Source organism: Callorhinchus milii, unplaced genomic scaffold, assembly GCF_018977255.1.
Source record: "Callorhinchus milii isolate IMCB2004 unplaced genomic scaffold, IMCB_Cmil_1.0 Scaffold85, whole genome shotgun sequence".
NCBI lineage: Eukaryota > Metazoa > Chordata > Chondrichthyes > Chimaeriformes > Callorhinchidae > Callorhinchus > Callorhinchus milii.
In genome coordinates this window covers 191,559-217,413 of record NW_024704826.1, presented here as the reverse complement: position 1 = coordinate 217,413, position 25,855 = coordinate 191,559, and the positions used below count along the sequence as shown (strand labels likewise).

The 25,855-nt window shown below is 43.0% G+C and overlaps 2 protein-coding genes across 2 annotated transcripts in view; one reads left to right on the top strand and one right to left on the bottom strand.

Annotated features, from left to right (window-relative positions):
- Positions 1 to 1,309: 1,309 nt before the first annotated feature.
- On the bottom strand, positions 1,310 to 8,476 carry LOC121851658 (F-box only protein 16-like; the record flags this gene model as incomplete). Its single annotated transcript, XM_042345728.1, has 4 exons — positions 8,397 to 8,476; positions 6,836 to 6,989; positions 5,978 to 6,013; positions 1,310 to 1,515 (listed from the first exon to the last, which is right to left on the bottom strand). Coding segments are annotated over exons 2-4 (338 nt in total), but the record flags the coding sequence as incomplete, so codon positions are not given.
- A 644-nt stretch (positions 8,477 to 9,120) lies between these two features.
- Positions 9,121 to 25,855, top strand: part of LOC103188514 (frizzled-3) — a 65,692-nt gene continuing 48,957 nt past the window's right edge. Inside the window, 2 exon segments of the mRNA XM_007908546.2 lie at positions 9,121 to 9,448; positions 18,493 to 19,071. Of these exon segments, the coding sequence (XP_007906737.2) occupies positions 18,859 to 19,071 (213 nt within the window). The 5' untranslated portion in view covers positions 9,121 to 9,448; positions 18,493 to 18,858.

The following is a 25,855-nucleotide window of genomic DNA, read 5'->3' as shown; positions in this document are numbered from 1 at the left end:
AAGTGAATTGACTGCATATTTTGTGGGCGAAACGCATAAAATGATATGCATCAGATAATATCATATGGGCAGGCAAATGAGATTAAAAAAATGTGATGAAATGTAATAATCTGGCTCCGAGGGCTGAATGGCCCCATCTTGTCCCCGTGCTCATGGTTAAAATAGCAATGTGTGCAAGGATTCAGTTCAAACCTATGACATAATAGTAATAATAATCCTTGCACTCGATATAGAGCTTCATCAAAACAATAACTTGCACTTATGAAGTGCCCTCGAACACACAGCAGCGTCTCAGAGCGCTTAACAGTGGCGGAACCTGACTCTGAACCGGGGAGGGGAGGTGGCCATAAGCATGGTCGAACAGGAAGGTTTCCATGAGGCGGAGGGTGGGGCGGAGGGTGCCAGGGACGAGTAGAGCGAGCCAGTTGAGCGGAGGATTGGGGAGTGAGGAGGTCGGAGAGGTAGGGAGGTGCCAGAGTGAAGGGATTTGAACATGAATGTGAGGATCTTAAAGTTGATCCGTTCGGTGATGGGGAGCCAGTAGAGGCTGGGCCAGAGCTGGTGAGATGGGGGTACAGAGTTTGGTCCGGGTCAATATGCAAAGAAGTATCACATCTTCGAGAAGTTAGGACTTTTCCCATTAGAGCAGAGAAGGTTACGCGGGGACCTGTTAGAGGTCTTCAAGATCATGAAAGGTTTCGACAGGCGAGATAGGGACAAGCTGTTTCCGCTGGTCAGTGTGTCTGTGACCCGTGGTCACAGTCTGAAGATATCTACCAAAAGAAGCAGAGGGAGGGTTAGAAGAAATGTTTTCACTCAGCGAGTTGTTGGAATTTGGAATGATCCGCCCGAAAGGGCAGTGAAGTCCGATTCGATAACAGCTTTTAAGAGAGAACTGGACAGGTATCGGGGAAGACGGGTTTGTGGGGTTATGGGGAAAAAGCTGGTGATTGGGGTCAGTGAAAGTGACGCTCTGTCAGAGAGCCGCACAGACTCGATGGGCCGAATGGCCTCCTTCTGTGCCGTAACATTCTATGGTTCTATGCCTCAAAGCGCTTCACAGAATATATTGTAAAATGAATTGACTGTTATTTTATGGGCGAAACGTAGCAACAAATTAGCGCACAGAAGTGTCATTCAAATACTCGTGGATTGAGAGACCAATCTATTATTATTATTGTTTTTAAACAGAGGCGTGGAGTAAGGAAACCTACCTAATGTTTCGCCCAGCCCGGGAATCAAATCCAAGTCACGCTTGCGAGGCAAGTGCACAAGCCATTAAGCTACAGGACTCCACACGGAGCCTTACCTGTGCACAGCGCAAAGGCTCCTAGGATCCAGGAAGGAGAAGATGTACAAAGACAGCACTCGGGGGAGGAAAGAGGCCAGGTCCACAGCCTCGGCAGGTACTCTGCTCCACAGCTGCTGCTGGCAGAACCTCAACTGTGACAGTGAGCATCTCTCAAACAGGCCCAGCAGGATCCTGCGGCGCTGATTGTCCGTCCACTTGTCAAACTGAAAATAATAACAAGAATTTTTCAATTAACACAATGCCTTATCATGTCATCAAGATATCTCACAGGGTTTCACAGGACGTACCAGAAAGTGGTGGGACAGTGTGCATTCTGTGGTCAAGATATGAAGCGGGTTTTATTTCATAAAATGTACAAAATCACAGTTATATTTATGTAGCACCTTTCACATCTGGAGGACACTTCAAAGAGCTGATTGGTAAAGTATAATAATCTTTGCATTCTTTGCACACCGACTTTCACGTCAGGAGGACATCCTAAAGCGCTTCATGGGATATACCATAAAGTGGAGTGACTGTGTGTTCTGTAGCCCGTTCTGCCCCCTCTATGTCCAAGTCCTGCTTGAATAAACCAGTCTGATCTGGCATCAGTGGTGTCTTTACGTACTGCAGACCAGTTTGGTTCGGGAACAGGACTACAGAGGGTCGACCCGATTCTGATTTCCCATTGCCACGCAAGTCACCTCCTGATTGTGGGACCTTGATGAATACAACATGACTGCTGGGTTTGCGAATCATATTTCACAGCATATATTGTAAAGTGCTTTGAGATATTTTGACATGATTAGGTGGTTTAAAAATCTATGTTGTTTCTTTCCCTATGGGTGATGGGCTCTTTTGGCAGAGGTTAAAAGAATTGTGGAGTCCTGTAGCTCAGTGGTTAGAGCACTCGCTTTGCAAGCAAGACACCTGGGTTCAATTCCAGGCAGAGGGTGAAACCTTGGGCAAGTTTCCTTACTCCACACAGAGCCTAATAATAATCCCTCCAAAAACAATAATAAATTGGTCATTATCAATCTACGACTGTTTGTGGACATTGCTGTGCGCAATTGGCTGCCGCGTTCGCCCACAAATATACAGTCAATTCACTTTACAGTGTTTCTGTGAAGCGCTTTGGGACGTCCTCCTGACGTGAAAAGCGCTATATCAAATGCAAGGATTATTATTATTATTATAATTGTTTGATTATTTTCAAATGTTCACAAGAACAGTCTGGCCCAATGTCACAACTCCAGAACACCCCCACAATCTCCCCATCTCAGCATCAAGCTGCTTCTCAAATGAGTCCAGTGTGCTGGCCTCAACCTTCTTTACAACCCGTTCAAGTCGTTAATTACCTCTGAGTAAAGCAAACTTTCTGCCTGAAATTGCCTTTTGCAACTTCAATCCTATATCCTCTTCTACGGTATTGTTCCAGCGCCTTGGGACGTCCTCCCGACGTGAAAGGCGCTATACAAATGTAACCTTGTTGTTTCATCCTAACGTATTGATCTTTTTCAGTCTCCTTCGAGCAGGGTCTCCAACCAGTTGATCGTCACTAGATGGAGCTCTCGTGTAAGATAATAATAATCCTTGCATTTGATATAGTATTTTTCACGTCTTCTCGACGTCTCAAAGCGCTTCACAGAATATACCGTAAAGTGAATTGACTGTATATTTGTGGGCGAAACGCAGCAGCCAATTGCGCACAGTATTGTCACACAAACAGTCATGGATTGAAGTGACCAATTTATTATTGTTTTTTTTCAGGGGTGTGGAGTAAGGAAACTTGCACAAGGTTTTGCCCTGGAATCCAACGCAGTTCTCTCGCTTGCGAGGCGAGTGCTCTAACCACTGAGCTAAGGACTCCACAGATCCAAGATTAAGAAGACAGAATATATCCTGACGTGCAGCAAACCTCCAGTGTTTGGTAACCGTGCCCAGCCCAGGGGAACTCAGCTCCCTGTGAAGCTGCTCACATTACAGTTATCCTCAGAGAAAGCCAATTGTCCCTAGATAAACCTTCCATTTCCCTCACATCTGCCTTTGTGGTCTTTCACTGGGAAACCGTCCAGCACTGCCAATTACTAGTGAATCCTGTGGACTTTTGTGCTGCAGATACAGCCTGCCTGAACTTATCCCCGTTAGGTTTATAACATGCAAGACACAATGAGAGAGACACACAAACACACAGGGTACACAATATCCAGCATGCCTTTGTGATTTGCCTTTAAAGCCCTCCATAGCCTTGCTCCTCCCTACCTCTGTGACCTGGTAACTCCATAGAGACCTGTCCGCTCCCTCTGTTCAGCGGCTCTGGAAGAAGGAGGAGCAAGTACTTGCATTTTATTGAATTGCCTGAACGTGCCTCACAGAAATTACTGCAGTAACTGTTCTTTGTAAGTAAACACGGCAGTCATTTTACATAAAGTCCCAAATACTGCTGAGAGCACTCCGAGCCACCACCCTGCTATATAAATACAAGTGGTTGTTGTTTGTTGTATATTCTGTGACGCGCTTTAAGATTTCTCGACAATGATAAGGCGCGATACCAAATCCAACGATTATTATAAATGACTTTAGTTGCCTTTAGGTACCTTGGAGCCTTTTCAAAGCCTTTTAAGCCTCTAAGCATCAGTTTGACAGTAATTACTGATGAAGCACTTTGAGTTATTTCCCAGCAATAAGCTGCTGAGATCAATTGGATAATGACAATGGATAAGCCAGGACTTTAGTGCTCACTTCTCCCTGTGATTATCTACTTTAACCTGGTGTCAGTAGGTAGGAATGGAGCAGATACTTATACACTGACACTTTAGTGCAGTGTTGGGGAGGCGCTGCATTGTCAGAGGCACCGTCCTTCAGAGGCCACATGACAGGCTGCCAAAGGATGAGATCACTCCGTAGGAGACTTGTACCATACAGCAGAGAAAGCAGAGCCTGGACAGTGGAAACACTGAAAAGCAGCAGCCCTCTCGCTTAGACTAATGAATGGCCCTGCAGCTTGCAGGCACCCGAGAGTCCAGGGAGAGGAGCAATTGAGAGGAGTAGAAACCACAAGTGAGAGCACAGTCTAATAATAATATTAATATTCCTTGCATTTAATATAATGCCTATTCAAGTCATTGAGATGTCCCAAAGTGCTTCACAGAATATACTTTAAAGTAGATTGACCATATAATCTTTGGGGCGAAACACTCCAGGCAATTGCACGTAGCAGTGTCTCACAAACAGTCGTTGATTAAGTGACCAAATTATTACTTTTTTTGGAAGGGATTATTATCCCCAGGTTCATACTTTCTACTTAATGCTGGGTAAACAGAGATATGTGGAATAAGGAAACTTGCCTAAGGTTTTGCCCTACCCAGGAATCAAACCCGGATCCTCTCGCTTGTGAGACAAGTGCTCTAAACAATACGCTTTCTATTTACTGCTAAATAACCAGAGGTGTATGGAATAAGGAAACTTGCATACATACTACCTAGCAGTAAGTAAGCAGTAAGTAGGAACCCTGTTGTTAGTCAATTGGCGGATCGCTTTTCCGGGGTAATAATTCCTTCATAAAAAATTATAATTTGGTGACTTAGATCCATCACTGTTTGTGAGAGACTGCTGTGTGCAATTGGCTGCCGCGTTTCTCCCACAAAATACCCAGTCAATTCACTTTACAATGTATCCTGTGAAGCACTTTAAGAAGTCTCGAAGATGATGAGGCACTACAACAACAACAACAACAAGATTGCATTTATAGAGCGCCTTTCACGTCGGGGAGGACGTCCCAAGGCCCTGGACAGTTGGGTCGGGACCCGAGCATTGGGGGGAAACGATCAGGGTGAGGGAGGGAAGGGAGGGAGCGAGGAGGGGGTCGAGAGTCGAGAAGGGAGCTGAAGGCACTATATCAAATGCAAGGATTATTATTACACTACAGGACTCCACAGTATAGAGGGGATTCAAATTGGCTTGTAGTTGGCTCCAAGGTGATATGTTTGAGATTGGGATCTCAGAATTAAGTCAATGCTCTGTGGTGGATTTGCTGATGACAGATCAGCAAGTCTGGCTCATCGGCAAGAACTGGAAGGGTAGACCAGTCACTGGAGGCAGGGTCATCCCACTCAGCTCTGGTTACAACCTACAACCAAAACCCTAACGGAAAGGCAGAGACACACTTACACAGACATACAGAGAGGGTGGTCCTAGCTGGACAAGCAGTGGGAACTTGGCACACTGTGCTATGAATGGCAAGCTATGCGGTTTTAGCTGGTTTAAGCTCTAGCAGTTACCCCAATGGAAACTCTGAGGTCCCCAGCCTTGGCCCTCGCCAACGTACGCGTTATTTGCTGTAGAATTAGGTAGACAGGTCGTGCCACTCCCTCCCCCCCCCATTTCATTTCAGACACAGAGGAATGTCCATGTTTATGTGTCAGACATGTGTAGAACTCTCAGGATGATAGGTTTCCGCATGTGTCAGACACCTGGCTGACCAAAATAAAGTGTAGAAATGAACAGCCAAAATTGACTATTCGGTGAATATTCTGAGTGTGAGACAGCTGGGCAACCCTGGTGGTCACTCATACTCAGGATTTCCACCAAGCAGTCAATTTGGTTTTACAAAAATTGTCCAACATAATCTCATAAAGTTCACGTTAAAATATTTTGTCTATAAAATAACCAACTGTTCCTTCTTACCCATTTGCCGAGTAATTCTCCTCTTTCTTCAAACACCTAGGAGAGGGAGAAAAAAGAAAAGCTGAGAAACACAATCAAGGTTTGTGAAGCGTTGCGTTGTTCATGCAGGATGACAAGAGTCTGAGGCTTGGTCTATTGTGTGAGGCTGGCTCAGTTGGTAGCACTCTCGTCTCTGAGTCTCAAAGTTATAGGTTCAAGTTCTCGTTGGGTCTTGGAACTTATAGTCTAAGATGACACTACTATGCAATGCTGCTGGTGTTCTATTCAGGGTATTATCGCCAGGACACAAAAAAAATGCCCTTCTCTTTTCAAATAGTGCTGTGCAGGCAGGCAGGATCTCGGTTTAGCGTCTCATCCGAAGGAAGGCATCTCCAACAATGCAACACACCCCAGCTCTGCATTGGGAGAGTCAGCTTAGATGATGTGGTTCCAAATCTTAATATGGGGCTTGCGCCCACACCCTCTGACTCTAAGGTGAGAATGCTACCGCTGAGCCAGGCTGACACATAAGATATAATAATAATCCTTGTAATTGATATAGTGCCTTTCACATCGTCGAGATGTCTCAAGGTGCTTCATAGAACATACTGTAAAGTGGATTAACTGTGTATTTTGTAAGCAAATGCGGCAGCCAGTTAAGCACAGCAATGTCGCACAAACAGCCACGGAGTGAGTGACCAGTTTTATTTTGGGGGATTGTTGATCAGGACGAAACTCCCTTCTCTGGCAGAGAGAGCGACACGTACACACAAACAAACAGAGAGAGAGCTAGAGAGAGAAAGAAATACACACATAAATACAAAAACAACTGTAGAGACCTCCATGCAGGAAAAAGCAGAGACCCACAGCAACCCTTGCCTTGTCATTAGTGGGCTGGTGGTTCAGCGGTGTCCATGTGCTCATCTTTGTCTGCATTTTGGGGCCATTCATGATCTTGGATGGAGCAAAGGCCATTTTTCAGTCAGGGGCTCTTCCCCTCAATGTTGGGTTTCTGGAGTCACTTCATTCAAACCTGTCACCAACAGTGATCAAAATTTTCATCTTTCTACATAAAAACAATACAATCTACAAATTGACATTTATCTAACGCCTTTCACATCGGGAGGATGATCCAAGGAGCTTGAGAGTCCTGGCTTAGCCCCCAAGCTGGGGGTGGGAGCCGAGAGGGATGGGGAGGGGAAAGATAACTGTGATTTGGGAAAATGGGTAGATGGTCCAGATATAAACCTTTCCCGTTGGATGTCTCAAAATGATTCAATGGGTTAAATGCATAGTGAAAATATGTTATAGGCTGAATGTAGTTTGTACAAGAATAACCCTCTCTTATGCAGAGAATTTCTCGTGTCAATATTAGGAATCAGGATGCAGAATGCGAGGATTGTTATGATTACAAATCCCGCGAAGCACTCTGTAACCCGCTCCCAGCGTGAAAAGGTGCTGAGTCAAATTCAAGGATCGCTGTCGTTCCTGTAAAAATAATTTGTGGAGTCCTGTAGCTCAGTGGTTAGAGCACTCGCTTTGCAAGTGAGAGACCTGAGTTCAATTCCAGGCAGAGGCGAAACCTTGGGCAAGTTTCCTTACTCCACACAGAGCCTAATAATAATCCCTCCAAAACAATAATAAATTGGTCATTTTCAATCTACGACTGTTTGTGGGACATTGCTGTGCGCAATTGGCTGCCGCGTTCGCCCACAAATATACAGTCAATTCACTTTACAGTGTGTTCTGTGAAGCGCTTTGGGACGTCCTCCCGGCGTGAAAAGCGCTATATCAAATGCAAGGATTATTATTATTATATATTATTATAATTCACTGCGGTATTCTGATGCCTTCGGTGCCGGAATTTTTTGGGACCGTCAAGAAATCCCGGTCCGCGCTGCGTGGCCTCCCGCCTCGCCTTCCCGACGCCCCTTCCGCGGGCGTCCCGGCTCCACCCTCCGCGAAATCCCGGCTGATTCTCCGACTCCGCCGCCGTGTGCTCGCCCGCTCCTAAGCCCCCGCGCGGGCCGGCCGGGCCGGTGCTCCCCAGACTCCACCGGCTCCCTGTGGCTGAACGGATCGACTTCCAAGACCCTCTCTCGCTGGGTCGCAAATCCCCGACCCCTCCTCCTCCTCCCCCCCCCCCCCCGACCCGAATACTCCCCACTCCGCCGACGCTACCGGCTCGGCTCCGGCCTCCCGTGCGTCCCTCGCCCTCCCCCCCCACCGCCCGCTCCACCATCGGCGGCCGTCCTCTCAGGCGCTTTGAAGTCTCTCCCCCAATCCGCCCCCTCCCTCCCTCCCCGTCTTCCATCACGTCTGAGGGCCTTCCTCTTTGACTGTGCTTCACGTCACCTCCCCCCCCGCCATTGTTGAGCGCTCCGAGGCGCTGCCCCTCGACATAAAGGCAGGTTGTTGGGGGTCGTGATGCGCCCCTCACCTCCTCCTGACGGCCTCGGGCAGCCTCTCGGCTCGGCGTTGGGCCCGGGTTACCACGGCAACGCGCTGCTCTCTTCTGATTGGTGGTCGGGTCCCGGGGTGGGTGGGGGGGCGGCGCCAATCGCCACCCACCTCTGCCGGCCGGGGCATCGATTGGCGGAGGAGGAGCGCGTAGCCGCTGATTGGCCACGGCCAGTAGGGACGTCACCGTGTCTCTGATTGGCCGCGAAGTGGCGGGACGGGCTCGCGATTGGTGGAGAGAGGGGGGCGTGGCCAATAGAAGGCGGGACGAGAGAGAGCAGGTGCGGCCAGATGCGTATTCAAAAATCTTTGTAGCCCAAAGTCAACCGAATACTAGCCCAAAATAGCCAATATTACGCGTTGTTTTCTGTGGCAGCAGAGTAGTCAGTTGAGGTTAGTGATTTTTAAACCGTAAGTAAAGAAGTCTTCGAAGTGTGTGTGTGTGTGGGCGGGGAGGAAACATTTGCAGGTTTAAACGGTGCTTAATTCAAAACGAAATTAAACGCCCGTTTTGTTTCACGCGCAGCCCGCCACAAAACCCGCCCAACCCGGGCCGCGCCACGGGAGCAGTGCCGGGTCTCCAGGGGCGCCGAGTAACGCCTGTCGCCATTGGTCGGCCTCCTGCAGCCAATCAGGCCTCGTGTAGGAGGCGTGGTGGCGACGGGGCTTGCGCGACCTCTCGCGCGCCGTGCGCGCGTGGTGGTGGGGGGGGGGGAGTGAGCCGGCAGCCGGGTTAAACGGTGAGCGACGCGAGCGGGCGCGCGCTCTCTCTCGCTCTGTCTCTGTCCCGTTAAATTGCAATAACGGCGGAGGCTACCGACTATTGCAATAGCGGTAAAGCAGCCCGGGCTGCAGGGCTGACAGGTGCATCGATCAGAGAACAAATAGCGAGGGAGGGAGGGGAGGGAGAGTGGTTTGAAAATGTGCAGCACCGAGCGCGCGGCGAGCCCCGGCGGCTGAGGGCGGGTTTGAATCGGAGGAGCAACGGTCTTCGTCGGTTGGTTTTATCGTCGGTGTGAGTCCCCCTCACAGGTACCGTCTCTCCGGCCTCAGTCTATTTTTATTTATCTACTTGAGTTTTGATTTATTTTCTGCATTTTACGTTATTTCATTTCTTGTCGGTGATATTTTTCTCGTTTTTTCATATTTTTTTCCCCCGTTTTGATGTTTTTTTCCGAATTTCTTTTTTTCTTGTTCGGTATTTTTCCCCCTATTTAATGTTCTATTTATTTAGTATTTTCTCATTAATTTCCTTAGTATTTTCTCTGTCATCTTCTCTAATGTTACTTCTAATTTCTGCCTTTAATATTTTCGTTCGATTTCTCGATATTTTCTCTTATTTTGTTCACAATTTCTTCCAATTTCTCTTTCTCTGTCTTTCAAATTTTCTTTTAATTCTCTTCGTTTGATTTTATTTAATATTTTCTCAGATTTCTGTGTGTAATGTTTTTTTCTTTCATGTCTTTCGATATTCTCTCTCTTTAATGTCTCATTTAATTTCTCTTTCTCCTCATGTTTTCATTTGATTTTTTTATGGTGCGAGGAGTTTTTTCTTTATTTGCTCCTTAATATTTTCTTTTATTTAACATCTTACTGTTTCTCATTTATTGTCTTTTATTTATCCTCATTATTTAAGTTATTAATATTTAATAGTATTTAATAGTAAAGAGCTGCATTGTCAGAGGTGCCTTCCTTCGGATGTGCCATTAAATCAAAGTGTTTGGGATTGTTAACCTGATTCCTGGTTAACTTTGATGCAAATTTACATTGCACAAATGGTTTTAAATCTAATACTAATAATCCTTGCATTTGATATAGAACCTTATTGTGTTTTGTATGCGATTGCGACAGTCAATTTAAGTGCAACTTAAATATTCTATGAACAGCCATGAAGACGAATGACCAATTTTATCGGGTGGTTTGCACTGGACGGTCAGAACAAAGTGCTGCCATTTGCTTGGTATCCACTCACCAAATCTAATAATGGGAGTGAAATAATCCACAGTAACCGATTACTTTTTTTTTTGGCTTTGATTCTGATCTGTAATTGCCTTTTCTTTTCCTGCCCGAAACCAAATCCCGGTTGATTTGTTCGAATCGATCTGTTTTTGAAGTGCTTTTTTGCACGATTATTTTTTTACATGTACTTTAGTTGTGTTTGGGCTGAGGATACCTTTACAACAAATGACATTTGGACAGTTCCTATTACAGCAGTACCAAGACTCTTACGCTCAAATTCCTGACATGGGGCTTGAAATATAACACCAAAATAATGAGAATCACCAAGAAGGGGGAGGAACCACAGCACAGCTAAAGAGATGGGTTTTAAAGATAATACAGTAATGAAAATGGGGTGAAGATGGGTGTGGGAGCAAGGCAAGGGCATTTTGGGATTTCCAGGGAACAGGACATAGTTGTTGAAAGCAAAGCGACGTGACGATGGATGAGCAGTTTTTAACTGTGACAATATCAAGAGGTGTTTCAACTGTAGAACTGTAGTCTGATAACCACATAGCATTTTTATATAATAAAGAAAATTATTTTGCTTATAAAAATGTGTATTCCACCTGCTCTTTCTTCTGAAAATTAGTTTTGGTTATTATTTTAGTCTTTGTTTTTTGTTGGAAGGGGGTGGGTGAGAGTACTTTTATCCAGACCAGCGCTGATCTTTATTCAGCTTCGGAAAGTGATCATAAAATCATATAAATATACAGCATTTAGCCCAGTGTGTCTATGGTGGCTATTTTATGGGCCACTCCTTTCAGTCTCATTTACCTGCTCTTTCCCTGTACCACTGTAGCTTATTCCCTTTTATTATTTATCTAGTTCCCTTTTGAAGTTACAAACAATTCATCGGAAAGTTTGCTGTTGAGAATGAGTCTGGTGAGGGAGGATTTAAATCTCATGGCAAACTAGAGGTCCTGAGAGAATTTGTACTGAGCAGCTCTTCACAATTGAAGTTGAAATTTGCAATTAAATTTCTTGATTGACCAAAAATTGGTTTGTTTTGATGTAATATCTGCCTAAAGGCTGCTTCTTGTAATTGCCAACAACAACTTGCATTTATGTAGAGCCCTTCATGCAGGGTAGCATCTCGCTTAAGTGTGGTGGGTTGATGCTGAGTGGGTTGGGGGGGGAGGGAGAGACAGAGGGGAGGTGATCATAGCCATGGTCTAGGAGAAAGATCTTCAGGTGTGATCTGAAGACTGGTAAGGTGAAGAAATTGAGGCAGAGAGTTCCAGGTTGCGGGGGCATAGATGCCAGTAGCAAATATTGCATTGCAACAGGAGACACTTTTCTGTTTGAGCATTCTTCTGAGGATTTCAATGTTTGACTGCAGGCTCGTAAAGGTAGGAGTGTGGGCTGGTCTCAGCTTCATACACCTGTGACTGTCAGTACAATTAAGCATTTGTTCGGTGTTGAAGTGGGTGTGTGAAGCTAGTGGGGTAGTGAACTGGAAGGACACCTGCTTTTCTAAAGAGGAAAGATAAAACAAAGGATTGGTTGAAGAGAGCTGCTGTTAGTTTAACAAGTTATGAGAGCAAATTAGGCATACGAAAAGATTGGCAGTCTTCCTGTTTGTTCAGGAATTTGTTTGCCATGCCACAAAAAATTAAATGGTTTTAGTTTATTCATGGGTAGATTCCAGGCACCATGAGGAAAGCCTAACATGACATTGACTGCAACAAAGGAGGAGAGTTGGAGTTGATATTTGGTCTCAGATGCTAATCTCTCTCAGACGAAGTGTAAAGATCTGCTTTGTTACAGCCAGAAGTGTTCCATAAACCCAAACTATTTATTTATGTGACACTCTGCTTCTGCTATTTCAGTAGTCTATTAGTATATTTCAATGAGTTGAAAGGTGAAGTACAAAGGAAGAAGGTATTCAATCTTGAAACGTGTGGAAACTATGCAGAACTTCCATGTTGTGTCATTTTTTGAAATTGCCAAATTTAGTTCTATTTGAATTTTTGTGAGCGTGTGCACTCCATCCACCCATCCATAAGTGCTGCGGGATGCTACCGCATGTGAAGGCCACTATATAAATGCAAGTTGTTATTGTGTGAAAATTTATACTGATCATTCCAACTTGTCAAATAACACTCAGCTATGAGCTGAGGGTGACAGCTCAATAATCTTTTTAATGGTACTTTGTCATGGTTCCAGTGGCAGTTAAATACTAATAGAATAATTCCAAGTGCCAAAGCCTTTGTTTATAAATGATGGCCTGCGAAATGCAAATGTAACTTGCGCATCCAACATCCTGCAGGGGATGAGTGTATGTTAGCTATAAAATTCCCTTCTCTTTTGTTTCGGGAATTATTTGCAATGCAGTGACTTTAAAGCAAGCTTGAAAAAAAAGTACATTTTAAACAGTTTATTTTGAATAAATTCATCATACTTACTAAAGGTAGAAAACCTAACTTGGTGATTAGGGAGAAGTGGAGTTTATCTTTCCTTACCAATTCAAAATTATATCCTCATCCCATTATTCCACCATTTTGAAAAGCAGAACCACCCCAAATAAATGCCTTCTTATGAGGGTTAATTGTTTTCTATGTATGAATGCAAGTTTTAAAATTGTGTTGTTGGTCAAACCAAATATTGAAGACATTTGTATTTAATCCTCTAAAAGCTTCAGATTGTACGCCCCTAATGTCTGGAAATCCCTCCCTCTACCTACATCTCGTGCCCTCTCTGACTTTACATCCTATCTTAAAACCTACCTCTTCGACCGCACGTATGATCACCCTCTCCCCTGACATGAATCCAACACCCTTCTCTGTAAAACACTCCTCTGCTTATCCTACGTTAAGTTGCAAGTTGTTTGTAATAAATATAAGATGTGATAAGGCGCTATATCAAATGCAACAATTATTTATTATGGATCTAAATATTCTTCACATTATTTATTATTTGGAATAATGTGCGCAAGATAAAGAGATACATAATGCAAAGAAGGTGACTGCACATCCAGTCATCTGAAGCTATCCAAAGTGAATACTGTAAACACTTCAAAAATTATACATTCCGAATGTGGCGGTATTTCTTGCTGAAGTGTTCAGATAGTGGAATTGTCTGAATGCCATCTTGTTAACCGCTTGTTAGTCGATTGGTGGATCACTTTCCAAGGCTAATAATCCTTGAAAAAAAATAATTTGGTTACTCAATCCACGACTGTTTGTGGGACACTGCTGTGCGCATTGGCTGCCGCGTTTTGCCCACAAAGCACACAATCGCTACATTTTACAGTATATCCTGTGAAGCAGTTTGAGATACTGTATAAATGCAAGTTGTTATCTATCACCAAAGATATATTTATGCTCTGAAGGTCATAAACATTGTGTTAGTATAGATTGTGAAATCAGTAAGGACAGTTTTACTGTATTTTAGTGATTACAGTTATGGTAGACATGGGTGAAGATACTCTATTTATTGTGCAAGAGTATCCTCATTGAGGGATAAAGAATAGTGACTCAGTCGATGCTTTTCCAAGTGATCTTTCTATCGGGAATGTGCGTGTTCCCTTTCAATATTGGAAACTCACAGAGTGGTGATCAAAAGTCTTCTAGCGCCCTGTAAAGGCCCTTTAAACTCTTGCAATTTTCTAACATTAGTTGGAAAAGTTGTGTACTATAACGTCAACTCCTTCTGAAACAAGTTACCTGTGAGCCCAATTTGTAGGGATAGGGGATTGAGTGCCAGCTGTGCTGTGATGAATGTGAGAAAGTCTAGTACTGAGATAAATTGCATAAGCTGCATATTTGAATTGTAACCACCTTCTCTCATATCAAGAATGATGAGTGTGATATTTACTACCTCTGTATTTAACACAAGATGTTCCTTAAAAAAGGTTGTTTTATCATCTGAACCGGTGTGCATGTTACCACTACAGTGACGAAGGGTCATGGACCCGAAACGTTGACTCTCTTTCCTTTCTCCATAGATGCTGCCTAACCTGCTGAGTGTTCCCAGCGACTTCTGTTTACGTTTTCAACTTTAGATCTAAGGTTCCCAAAGCTTTCCACTGTAGACTAATCCATACATAATTAATTGTTATTAACATCTATATTATTGTAGCAGGCGACTACCAGGAAGGTAGAAGGTGGACTAGATGGATCTGGTTCCTGTTTTCGTCTAGCATTTCCTATGTTCCTATGATTTTACTGGGAGATTTGAGCCACCTTTAACTATAGCCATATTGGCAGGAACATTGGAGATCAAGGTCATTTAGTAATATAGAGTGCATATGACCAGCCAGAATATATCACAGGGTCTTTAAAGAGTCTTTGAAGTACTTCTGCAGATCTCAGTTACCTGACGGGTAATCAGTATTACCAGGCCAGGTATAGCCGAGTTCCAATGCAGAATAAAGCTCTTCCATTGCTCAACAAGGTGCTCCACTTAGCCTTTTCTATGTCTCAACAACTGCTGTTCTTCTGGACACTCTTAAGATGATCTGTCCTGAACTTCAGGCAGATTTTGTATTCTGGGCTTTGATCAGCTGGTCTCTTGATTGTAGCAGTCCCAGCTCATTTTACACGGGACCGTTTGAAACATCAGAAAGAGAAGTTTTTCACCCAGTAAGCTGAGTATGATTCATAGGTAGGTTCCAGAGGTGAAGGAGCAGTGTTTATCCCCCTGTGCTTAATATTTCCTTAGTGTCAATGTTGGAAAAATCTGCCTTTGTTGGAAGGTAGTGGATTTGGATGTTTTTGGGTTATGTCTTCCAAAGTCTATCTAACCATCTGCCTATGTGTACTGCTTTACATTCACCCCAAATCAAAATAGTTTAAACTGACTAATAATAAACCACATATTTTAGTTTAATATACCCAAATAATTGTCCGGTAGGTGAGACTGTGAACTTTTGTAAGGGAGGTAGCAGCAAGCTGTTTTATCTCTGCAAAAATAAATTTTAAACAATAATAATAATTAGATATCCATCCTTTTCCCTTTTGAAAGCCAATGGATTCTGTGTCATCCACTGCTCCCGGCAGGGCATTCCATATCCTAACAACTCAATATTAAAAATCTAATCTCCCTATTTGATCAGAAGGGTTCATTGATCTATCGTAGCAAAGGAAGAGGAAATGCAAAAATTGTGCACAAAGTTTTGGAGAGTTTGGTTTCTTCAGATTTTTTTTAAAACTCTTCTCTGTTTTGTTTTAATACCGATACCTGCAGCTTACACTGAGTGTAATTTTTGCATCTTACACTGTATCGTTTTGAATAATGGTCTCAGAAAGCCCTTGGAGCAGTTCTGCTGCTCGTCTAGTCAGCCAAGGAATGACTCATGTTACTGCAAAACTTGAAAGGGTGATGGACAAGATCAAATGAATTGCAAGTAGAGAGAGAGACCCCCAGGGCAAACCTCTGCACATAAATGTGATTGTATAACCAACTACAGGAAGGTTCATCTGTGCACTTGTATGAAGGAATGCTTCAAGAATGCTCATCAAAAGATGTGTGCTTGGAACTGTCAATTTCTTAATTACTGTTTTTTTTGCATTTTGATATAGCACTTTCACATCTTCTAGATGTCTCAAAGCACTTTACAGAATATACTGTGAAACAAATTGACTATATTTGCGGGCAAAACATGACAGCCAATTGCATACAGCAGTGTCCCACAAACAGCCAGATTGAGTGACCAAATTATTATTTTTTTCTTGAGGGGTTATTACAGTCGTGCGGAGTAAGGAAATGTGCCCAAAATTTCACCCTGCCAGAAATCGAACCCAGATCTGTCGCTTGCAAGGCGAGTACTCTAACCACAGGACTCCACAATTAGAAAATAATTGAACAAATGTATTAATAATTTAAATTCACAAATTTTGCACTTGTTGTAGTCATTAGGAAAGCTGTTTGGTTTAGTGTATTGCAGCATTTCTCCATTGGCCATGTGCTTGCTGAGAGCCCAGTGCTGCAATAAGATTCTGTTTCAGGACAGCACTGAGGATGGATGTGTGCCTTTGGTGTAAATCACTCCTGAGGCATCTTGGATAATCTTTCTAGTACTGAAAGCTCTTGAGAAGGATTACTAGAACAGATGCAATAGCTGGAATGAATCTTGATGCGAAGGACATCTTTTGTGAATTTGAAATTGTTTTTACTGAGGTAAAATGGGTATGGAGGGTATGTAATTGTTGTGATTTGGGGGTTTAAATAGAGTCAATTATTTCCACTGGTTGCTGAGTCAGTGACTAGAGGGCATCAAGTTAACTTAGCTGAAATGATTAAATAGGGAGATTAGATTTTTAATATTGAGCTGTTAGGATATGGAATGCCCTGCCGGGAGCAGTGGATGACACAGAATCCATTGGCTTTCAAAAGGGAAAAGGTGGATATCTAAATAGGTGTAAACTGCAGGAGTATGGGGAAAAGGCAGGTAAATGGGACTGAACGGATTGCTCTTTAAAAGAGCCAGCACTGACGCGAAACAAAGGACCAAACGACCGCCTTCTGTCCTGACAGTTTGTACCGTTCTATTCTTGATAATCGTTTCATAACTTTCAGAAAAAGCTGACTGTTTGTACAGTAACTTACTGATCTTGGCACAATTAAACCTGCCTTCCCTCCTTTCAAGTTTTGAAAATAATGTCTTTGTCAGCTAATAACTCAGAGAATACAGTTCAAGATCGTGATCCTCACCTGCAAAGCGCTCCATGGCCTTGCTACTCCCTACCTATATGACCTCCTAATGCTACCAACCTCTCCACTCCCTCCTCTCAACAGGCTCTGGTCTGAATCACCTCCACCGCCTTTTCCATTCCACCATTGGCAGGTGGGCCTTCAGCCTCCCTGCCTGCACCCTCTGGAACTCCATCCCACAGTCCCTCCGCCTCACCCTCTCCCTTGCCTCCTTTGAGAGCTATCTCAAGACCTTCTTCTTTGACCGTGCCTTCAGTCACCCTCCACCCCTCCTGATTGCAACCATCAGGTCGGGTGCGGGTCCCTGACTCCAGCGCCTTGGGACGTTGTGTTGACATGAAAGGTGTTATACAAATGTAATTTGTTGTCGTTGAGTAATCAACTTTATTTTGGGGGATTTGTTGGCCAGGACACCAGGAGACACACTTTTTTGAATAGTGCCTTTAACATCCATCTGAAAGTTAAAGCCAAAGGAAGGATGAGATGTTAAGCGAAAGGACGTCACCTCTGACAATGTAACACCCTCCCCCAGCGTCTCATTGGAGTGTGTGATTCCAAGTCCCGATTTGGGGCTTGTGACTCGGAGGCGAGAGTTCTACCATTGAGCCAACCAGGCATATCCTCAATTGTCAAGCATATAATTGCTCAGATTAGCAGAGCTGCCACTTTTCCCATCCTATTATTTGTATTATTTCTCTCCTCACTCCTTTGTTTCCCTCCTATGCCACAGACTGCTCCCCTTCTTTAGTAACAGACAGACAGCTTGCTTTTGAGCAAGGCACAAAACATGCTGAAGTACCTTCTACAGTTCAGTAACCTGCTGTCTAGGCTTGACGACTGGCCACTTGGGTGAAGCACTGAGCTGCATGAGCTAATGGAACCATTTTAAGATTGTACTTCTCGCAAGGAAGAATTTACCTGATGCATGTCAGAATTACATTAAAAAAAGAAATAATTTTCATGACTATACTTATACCAGGATTACCGAATATACTAAAGTATTTGGGATCTGTTGGCAGGAGATGGTAGTGCCTATATTTTGTTGTGTTCCATTTGAAATCATCAATGACTGCATAAACATGGTAGCAATTGCAAATGGGTTCCTGAAGGACAGTACAAACTGAAATAGTATTAAGAATGAACTAATATAATTTTGCCTCTGAATCAGGATTGTGGGCTCACAAGGCCTACGAAAGGATTTTGAGATCAGTCTATGCTCATGCTCCATGCAGTGCTAGGGGAACACTGCATTGTCAGATGTGCCATCACTGATGAGATGTTAAACCATCTGCCCATTCACGTTGACATCAAAGATCCCAAGGCACTACTTGAAAAGCGAAGGGACAGCAGTGACCTGGCCAACAATCTTCCAGATAAAATGTGAGTGGGGTTACTAACCTTGTTCATGTTTGTGTTCACAGGTTTCAAATATAGGCTTTTCACTTTGGTGGTAGAAGTCTTCCTGAGCAGAATGGGAATGTGCTTAACAACCAATGAGGCCACATGGAGATTCACCACAAAACAAAAGGAAATGTTTCACCACCAGAGCCTGGTTTAACAGTGTCCAAGTCTGCTAACAACCCATAAATCTTTCATTTTTAAAAAAAAAACACTGAATGCTGCACTTGATAAACTCAAAAATCAGTGACTGAGTGAGTGAGGCGGGGCCAGGTTACAGGCTGAATGGAGACTGGAATGAACAAAGAAGATTTAAAAAGCAAGCACTCGAGAAGAGAACCTGTTTTTCTTCACTCTGTTGGTTGAAAAGGCGTGTTTTGTTTTCCCCGATGAACACCACAGGCATGATGGCTGCCAATGTGAGGAAAATGCTCTGGACACTTTGTGGTCTCTCTATATTCCTGAGCCAAGGAGGTGGCCACAGTATGTTTGCCTGTGAACCCATTGCCTTGCGGATGTGCCAGGAGCTGCCTTACAACACCACTTTCATGCCGAACCTTTTGAATCACTATGATCAGCAGACTGCAGCCCTGGCTATGGAGGTAAGCTGATTTTGTACATACCCAATTAGGTTTGGGTCTTTTGTTTGAAGCGATTATGTTTGTTTCTTTCCTTTCAATCTTAGGACCTGACTGACAAAGGCAGCAAGTTACTTGATATCAAGTTTCCGTCATTGCTGCTTCGGAACTTTTCTAGCGGGTGGTTTCGCCACATAGGATCCGAGGCTATTCAACCTGTGAAGTCTGCTCTCTTATTGCATTGAAAATGGCCTTAATACCAGTTTCACTGCCTTAATACAGTAACGCCTTAATATCTTTCTCCGAAAGTAGTTATCTCGTTCAAACATTTCAACTAATTTTACCTCTGTGGTCCTCTGGACCAGTATATTTCACACCCTTCTACATAGTTAGCAACTAAGCGCTCCGAGGTGGCAACCACCACTATCAAAATACGCACATAAAGACCGCTATTTAAATGAAAGTTGTTCTCGTTAGAAACTGACAGTTTCTCAAGTAAATTTAAAAAAATTATTTATGTAGAAGCTGGTCAGCATATAGAAACACTGTGATAGAATGTGATTGAAGTGGAGTCCAGCAATTCTTTTGAAGTTGGGCAGATACCTTTAAAGGGGAGGAACATTAAGGAAAGTGAGCAAGTGATTGGGATGAGAATAGATGGCTTGTATGGAGAAACGTTGCACAGACTTGATAATAATATTGATAATCCTTGCCTATGATGTGCCTTATCACATCTTCAAGACATCTCATGAAGGGCTGCATCATAGAAATTTGCAGTGCATAAGGAAGCCATTTGGCCCATTGAGTCTGCATTGGCTATGAGTAAGGTATAAGTTTAATCCCGGTGTCCTGTATGCACGCATTTCAATTCTCTCATCGCCTACGTGTTCTCACTCATACCAAACTTGGCACCCCAATCATCCCAGTTTTTGCCAGACTCCATGTGCTGCTTGTTACAAAATGGATCGATTTCAAGATATTCACTTGCACTTCAAATCAATTGACTCCCTGGTATCCCCACCTCTCCAATCTGTTCTCACACCATTACCTATCATCTTCGCTTAGTTGGCTCAGGTCATTTACAGGTCCCTCATAAAAATATAGAAATATACACCGAGTCTGCACGGCTCTCAGAGCAAGTAGATCACACAAGTTTATATCTATATTTTCCACACAAATTACAGTCAATTCGCTTTACACTACATTCTGTGAAGCACTTTAAGATGTCTCAAAGTTGTGGTAAGGTGCTATATCAAATGCAAGAAGTATTATATGTTTATCATTGCAGTCCCACCACTCAGTCTTATCCCCATACCTCTTCAAGCTCCCCTCTTTCATCTGCCTATCTACTATTTCCCTCTTGAAAGCTACAATGGACTCAATTTCCAACACCCTACTCAGCAGGGAGTTCCACATCCCAACCATACTCTGGGTTTGAAAACTCCCTTCTAAATTTTCATTTTGCTGTTCTGTGTATATCTTATAATTATGTCCCCTAGTTAATGACTCCCATTTCAATGGAGATAACTTCTCCCCGTTGGCCCCAACAAAACCAGGATGTGATAAACTTCCATCAGGTCCCTTCCCCCACTTTCTCTGCTTCAATAAAGATGCACCTTATTCTGTAAAGTTACATAATTCTGTGATGGGAAGCCAATGAGTCGTAACGAAGACTGAGATGATGGGGGTACACGTTTGTGTGGATGAAGATACGGGTGTCGGCATTCTTAAATAACTGGATTTTGTGAATGGTTGAGCTGGGGAAACGAGGAAGGAGGGCATTGGAGTAATCAAGGTGGAAGGTGACAAATGCGTGGATCAGGATTTTGGCTGCATTGGGTGTGAGGTTCCTTGTATCATGTAATTGGCTCAAAAAGCAGCACTGGCTGATGTGTGGCGACGAGCTGTCTTAAAATAATTTGAAGTCACAAACGTATAGATTGGTGTCTTTATCACAATTTGCATTATGGGAGATAGATACCCTCTGGGCACGTACCCACAAGCCTGATCCATGATATTTAACCAAGGAATTGTACCACTATAAAATGGGGTTATATTTTTGTTCGGTGATCTGATTTCCCTTTTTCTAATACTGTATTATGTCAGGTGCTCCACAAATTATCCATCTGAACTTGTGAGACCTAGTGGGGACCAAATCAGATAATAAAATTAAGCGATTTTCTACATATAGGTCGGCAGCATGATCTCCTTTCAGCCCTGGCAGATTATAGGCATTTAGAAAAAACAGAAGCTTAAATGGTTTAATCCGCATTTGTACATTAAATACAGACTTGCATGCATGTCCACCTTGCTCACTACCATGATACGACATTTTAATGGCTACAGTTCCCTCTGTAGAGATTTTAATACCATGCTTGTACCTTGTAGTGCGCTTCCACATATGCTGAGGGTGATGTGTCTGTCATTTTAACTTGTGGAAGTTCATAAGAAATTGCTGGAATTTTTGGTTGTAAATCTTCATTACATTGGGAGTTTTAGATTGATTCCAAGTGCTGTATCCAGTCTAATAAGAAATGTATTAATATCTCTGAAGTTCTATTCTGATCGCCTGCCAGAAACTACAGAAATCTGTTTAGTTACCTGTTCTCAGCCCGGACAGCAGATTAGATAACCCTCAGCATTTCCAGGGTTTCTCTTTCTGATTGTTACCGAGACCACATGCTTATGTAAATCGACAGCTGGATCAAGTTCAGCTGTGAGGCCTGCCATCAGTATTGTCATTATTCACACAGACAATAACTTCAGGTAAAGTAACGTCTCAGAGCATTTTGCCGAGTTAGTACCAGACGCTGAGTAAGTTGGAGGAGGGAGGTGACAGATAGTTGAAGAGGAAGATTTTTAAGCCTCTCTTGAAACCTGATAGAACAAAAGAGAGGGGTTAAGGAATGGAGTTCCAGTGTGTGAGGCGGTATAATGTCTGAAACCTTTGCCATCAATGATAAGATGTAAGATGTGGGTGGCTATGTTTTAGATGAGCTTGTAGTGGTAGAGCTGAAAATGAGTTGGCTCCTGCTTTTCATGTGTTCTACCAAGATGACATTTCTAGTGTTGTATTATAGCTTTTATTTCCCCGTCTACTATTCTAATCAGAAAATGATTCATCCCAGTGAGATATTAAAAAAAACACAAAAATTAATCTTTCATTTGATCAGATGGATTTTAGAGCAATCCCATCATGGTTTGTTGGGTTGGCTGTTGATTCTGTGGGTCCCCCTATGGGAGTTTGTAAAAGGTATACTGAGACTGAAATATAGCCGCTCAGCCCCTGGCTGCCGAATGCAAGGTCTATTCTACTGAAATCCTTTTTTTGCACCTGCCAGATTATCATTTCACATTTATAATGGCAGTTCTCAACCCTGCAGCATTTCTAAAGATTCTTTGTGCTTTCAGGAACACGTGGAATTACTCATCCTCCTGGTATTCTTTTGTAAGTCTCCCCCTTTCAGGATTATTATAGTATTTCTATGTCTCAATGAAAAAGTTGGCATAATAAGTCTACACACGTAGTATTAGTAAGGAAAAGTGATTTTGCATCTCTGCTCTGTAGTGATTAGATATTAAAACTTACAGTACCATTTTAGATTTTAAAAAAAGGTTAAGAATGATTAATTTTTTTCTTGAACAAGCATGTTTTCGATGAACTGGATCAAGGCATTGCTGAACCTAGTGGGCAGAAGAGCTCTTCATTAACCCAGTTCTGGTTCAGCAATTGACTGTTAATCCAGCTCTCACAGCGTGGATCCAAATAATCCTTTCTACTTTGTTTCCTGGTGTTTTATTAATATTGCTTTAACACTGCTGGTTTATTTTATGGAAGCAACCAGTAATGTAAAATCATCAGTTTTCCTGGATCAAGCAAGATGTGACTCAAGATCTGAGTCAGCTCTCCTGTTGCCTCCACACGCAAGAGTGATAGTGAAAATTGGTGACAATGAGTGTGTCTGGCATCATATAGCTTGTTATAATTGCTGTAAACAGGTATCTATGAATGCAAGGTCAGCGTTTTAATTAGCTGTTTGTCTAACATCTAAAGTAATAATCTTTGCATTTGCAAAGCGCTTGACAGAAATATATTGTGAAGTGGATGTGAAGTCTACATGCTCTCACTTGGTGACAACATCCGCAGACATGGGGTCAACTTACACATGTACATGGATGACACCCAACTCCCTCTCTGCCTCCACCCTCAATTCTAGGACAACTGATGTCCTGACACACTGTTTGTCAGATATCAAATCCTGGATGAGAACCAACTTTCTACAGCGGAAAGTCAGCCAGACTGAGGCCCTCCGCGCCAGCACCTCCGCACCTCATCCACGGATGCACACCTCACCAAGCCAGTCAGGAACCTGGCCGTCGTGTTCAACCCTCAACGGTCCTTTCTCCCCCATATCCATGCCATGACCTGCTGTACTTTCCCCCATCTCCACAACATTGCCGCTGCCTCACCTCTCAGGCCACCGAAACCCTCATACATGCATTCGTAACCTCAAGGCTCAACTACGGAAACTCCCTCCTTACTCCACACTCGTGATAATTTTTCAAGAAAAAAAGCAATAATAAGTTGGTCACTTCAATCCACGGCTGTTTGTGGGGCATTGCTGTACGCAATTGCTGCCGCGTTTTTCCCACAGATATACAGTCAATTCACTTTACAGTATAGTGTGTGAAGTGCTTTGAGATGTCTGGAAGATGTGAAAAGAGCTATAACAAATGCAAGTATTTATTCTTATAATATATAATATAGATGTCTTGTTCTTTGGTATGTAATAGATCAACTGACAGAAGTGCTATAGTATAAAGTGAGGGAATTTTTTTTGCCTGTATAGTATAAAATGAATATAAGCACCTCTTTGACCATGCTTTCAGGCATCCTTCCCCTCAGCTGCCACCTACTAGCTCAGGTGTTCATCCAGTCTATGAATCGCAAATCCTGTATTTTAGCAACAAATTGCATTTATATAGCGCCTTTCACACGGGGTAGTGTTTTGGAGTGCTGAATAATGGAGTAGTTTGATACCGCGCCATGAAGAAAGGGGAGGTGACCGTAGGCATGGTTAGAGAGCAAAGTCTTCCGGTGTGATCTAAAGATGAGCAAAGAGGGGCCAGGTGGAGGGATTGTAATGAATGATCCATGTTTTATTGTAGAGATTGAGTTACAGATGCAGACAGTTTTAGAGCTGCTGTTAATGTGGATGAAGGGGATGTTTGTGGCTGAGCTAATCTGCTTTAAGCTTGTTCATTTTACACTGACATTCTGACTCAAGCTCTTATGAACTAAAGTCTGTTTAAGTCTTATTGATGGTAATGTCAAATGTTTACACAAGAACATCTATGAAACCATTTTTCCATGATTCAGTAAAGACTTCTTATAGGTGGTCATTAAGGGGGAGAGGAGTCATAAAATCCCAAACAGCTGCATAACAGATTATGGGGACACTGATGTGACCGCTGGCATCATTGCAGTATTGTATTATTTAATACATTGGTTCCATGAATCTAATCCAAGATTTTACAGCCCAGAAGGAAGCCATTGATAGGTACCAGCTCTCAGAGAAAGCTCTGTTCAATCCCACTACCCTGCCCCACACTCCAGCAAGCCTCTAACTTTCAGTTATCTATCTACTTCCTTTTTGAAATCCACAATGAACCTTTACTTGGGTGTGCATTCCACATCCCAATCATCTGAGTGAAAAAAATTCTAAGCTTTCTTTTTAATCTTATCTTATACAATATCTCGTTTCTGGCTCAGTTGGTAGTCATCTCGCACCTCTGTCAGAAGATTGTGGGTTCAAGCCCCACTTTGAGACATGGAACCCAAGTGAAAGGCTAAGCAAGGGTTGATATCTTGTGTGGAAGGGAAAATTTCAGGAATGACTACAAGGAACTGATATTATAAATGATTTTATTAAAAATCATAAATGATAGGCAATATAGGTTCATGAAGGGAAAATCTTGCCAATCTAATTTACTGGTTTTCTTTGACGGTGTGACAAGGGAGCTTGATAAAGTGCCACATCAGAGACTTGTAAGCAAAATAGAAGTCCATGGTATTAAAGCGACAGTGACAGCATGGATGCTGGGAGACAGAAAGCAGAGAGTGGTGGTGAACGGTTGATTTTCTGACTGGAGGGAAGTGTGTAGTGGTGTCCCCCAGGGGTGAATATTGGGACCACTGCTGTTTTTGGTCTATATAAATGACTTGGACTTGGAAATTGTACTCCCTATATCAAAGTTTGGAGATTATATTAAGCTAAGAAAGTAGTAACAATGAGGAGTTAGTAACAGACTGCAAGAGGATATAGATAGACTAGTAAAATGGGCAGACACGTGGCAGATGAAGTTTAATGTGGATAAATGCAAAGTGATACGTTTTGGGAGGAAGAATGAGGAGAGAGAATATAAGCTAGATGGTAGAATCTTAAAAGGGGTGGAGGAACAGAGAGACCTGGGGGTTCATATAAATAAATCTTTGAAGGTGGCAGAACAGGGAGATAAAGCTGTTCTTTTTTTAAAAAAAAGGATACTGGATACTAGGCCTGGATACTGGATAATAGTAGCATAGAATACAAAAGTCAGGAAGTTATAATGAACCTTTATAAAAACACTGGTTAGGCCTCAGCTAGAGTATAGAGAGTTCTGGGCACCGCACTTTAGGAAGGATGTCAAGGCATTGGAGATGGTGTAAAGGAGATTTACCAGGATGGCACCAGGAATGAAGGACTTCAGTTATTAGGAGAGGCTAGAGAAGATGGGATTATGTTCCTTGGAGCAGAGAAAGTTAAGA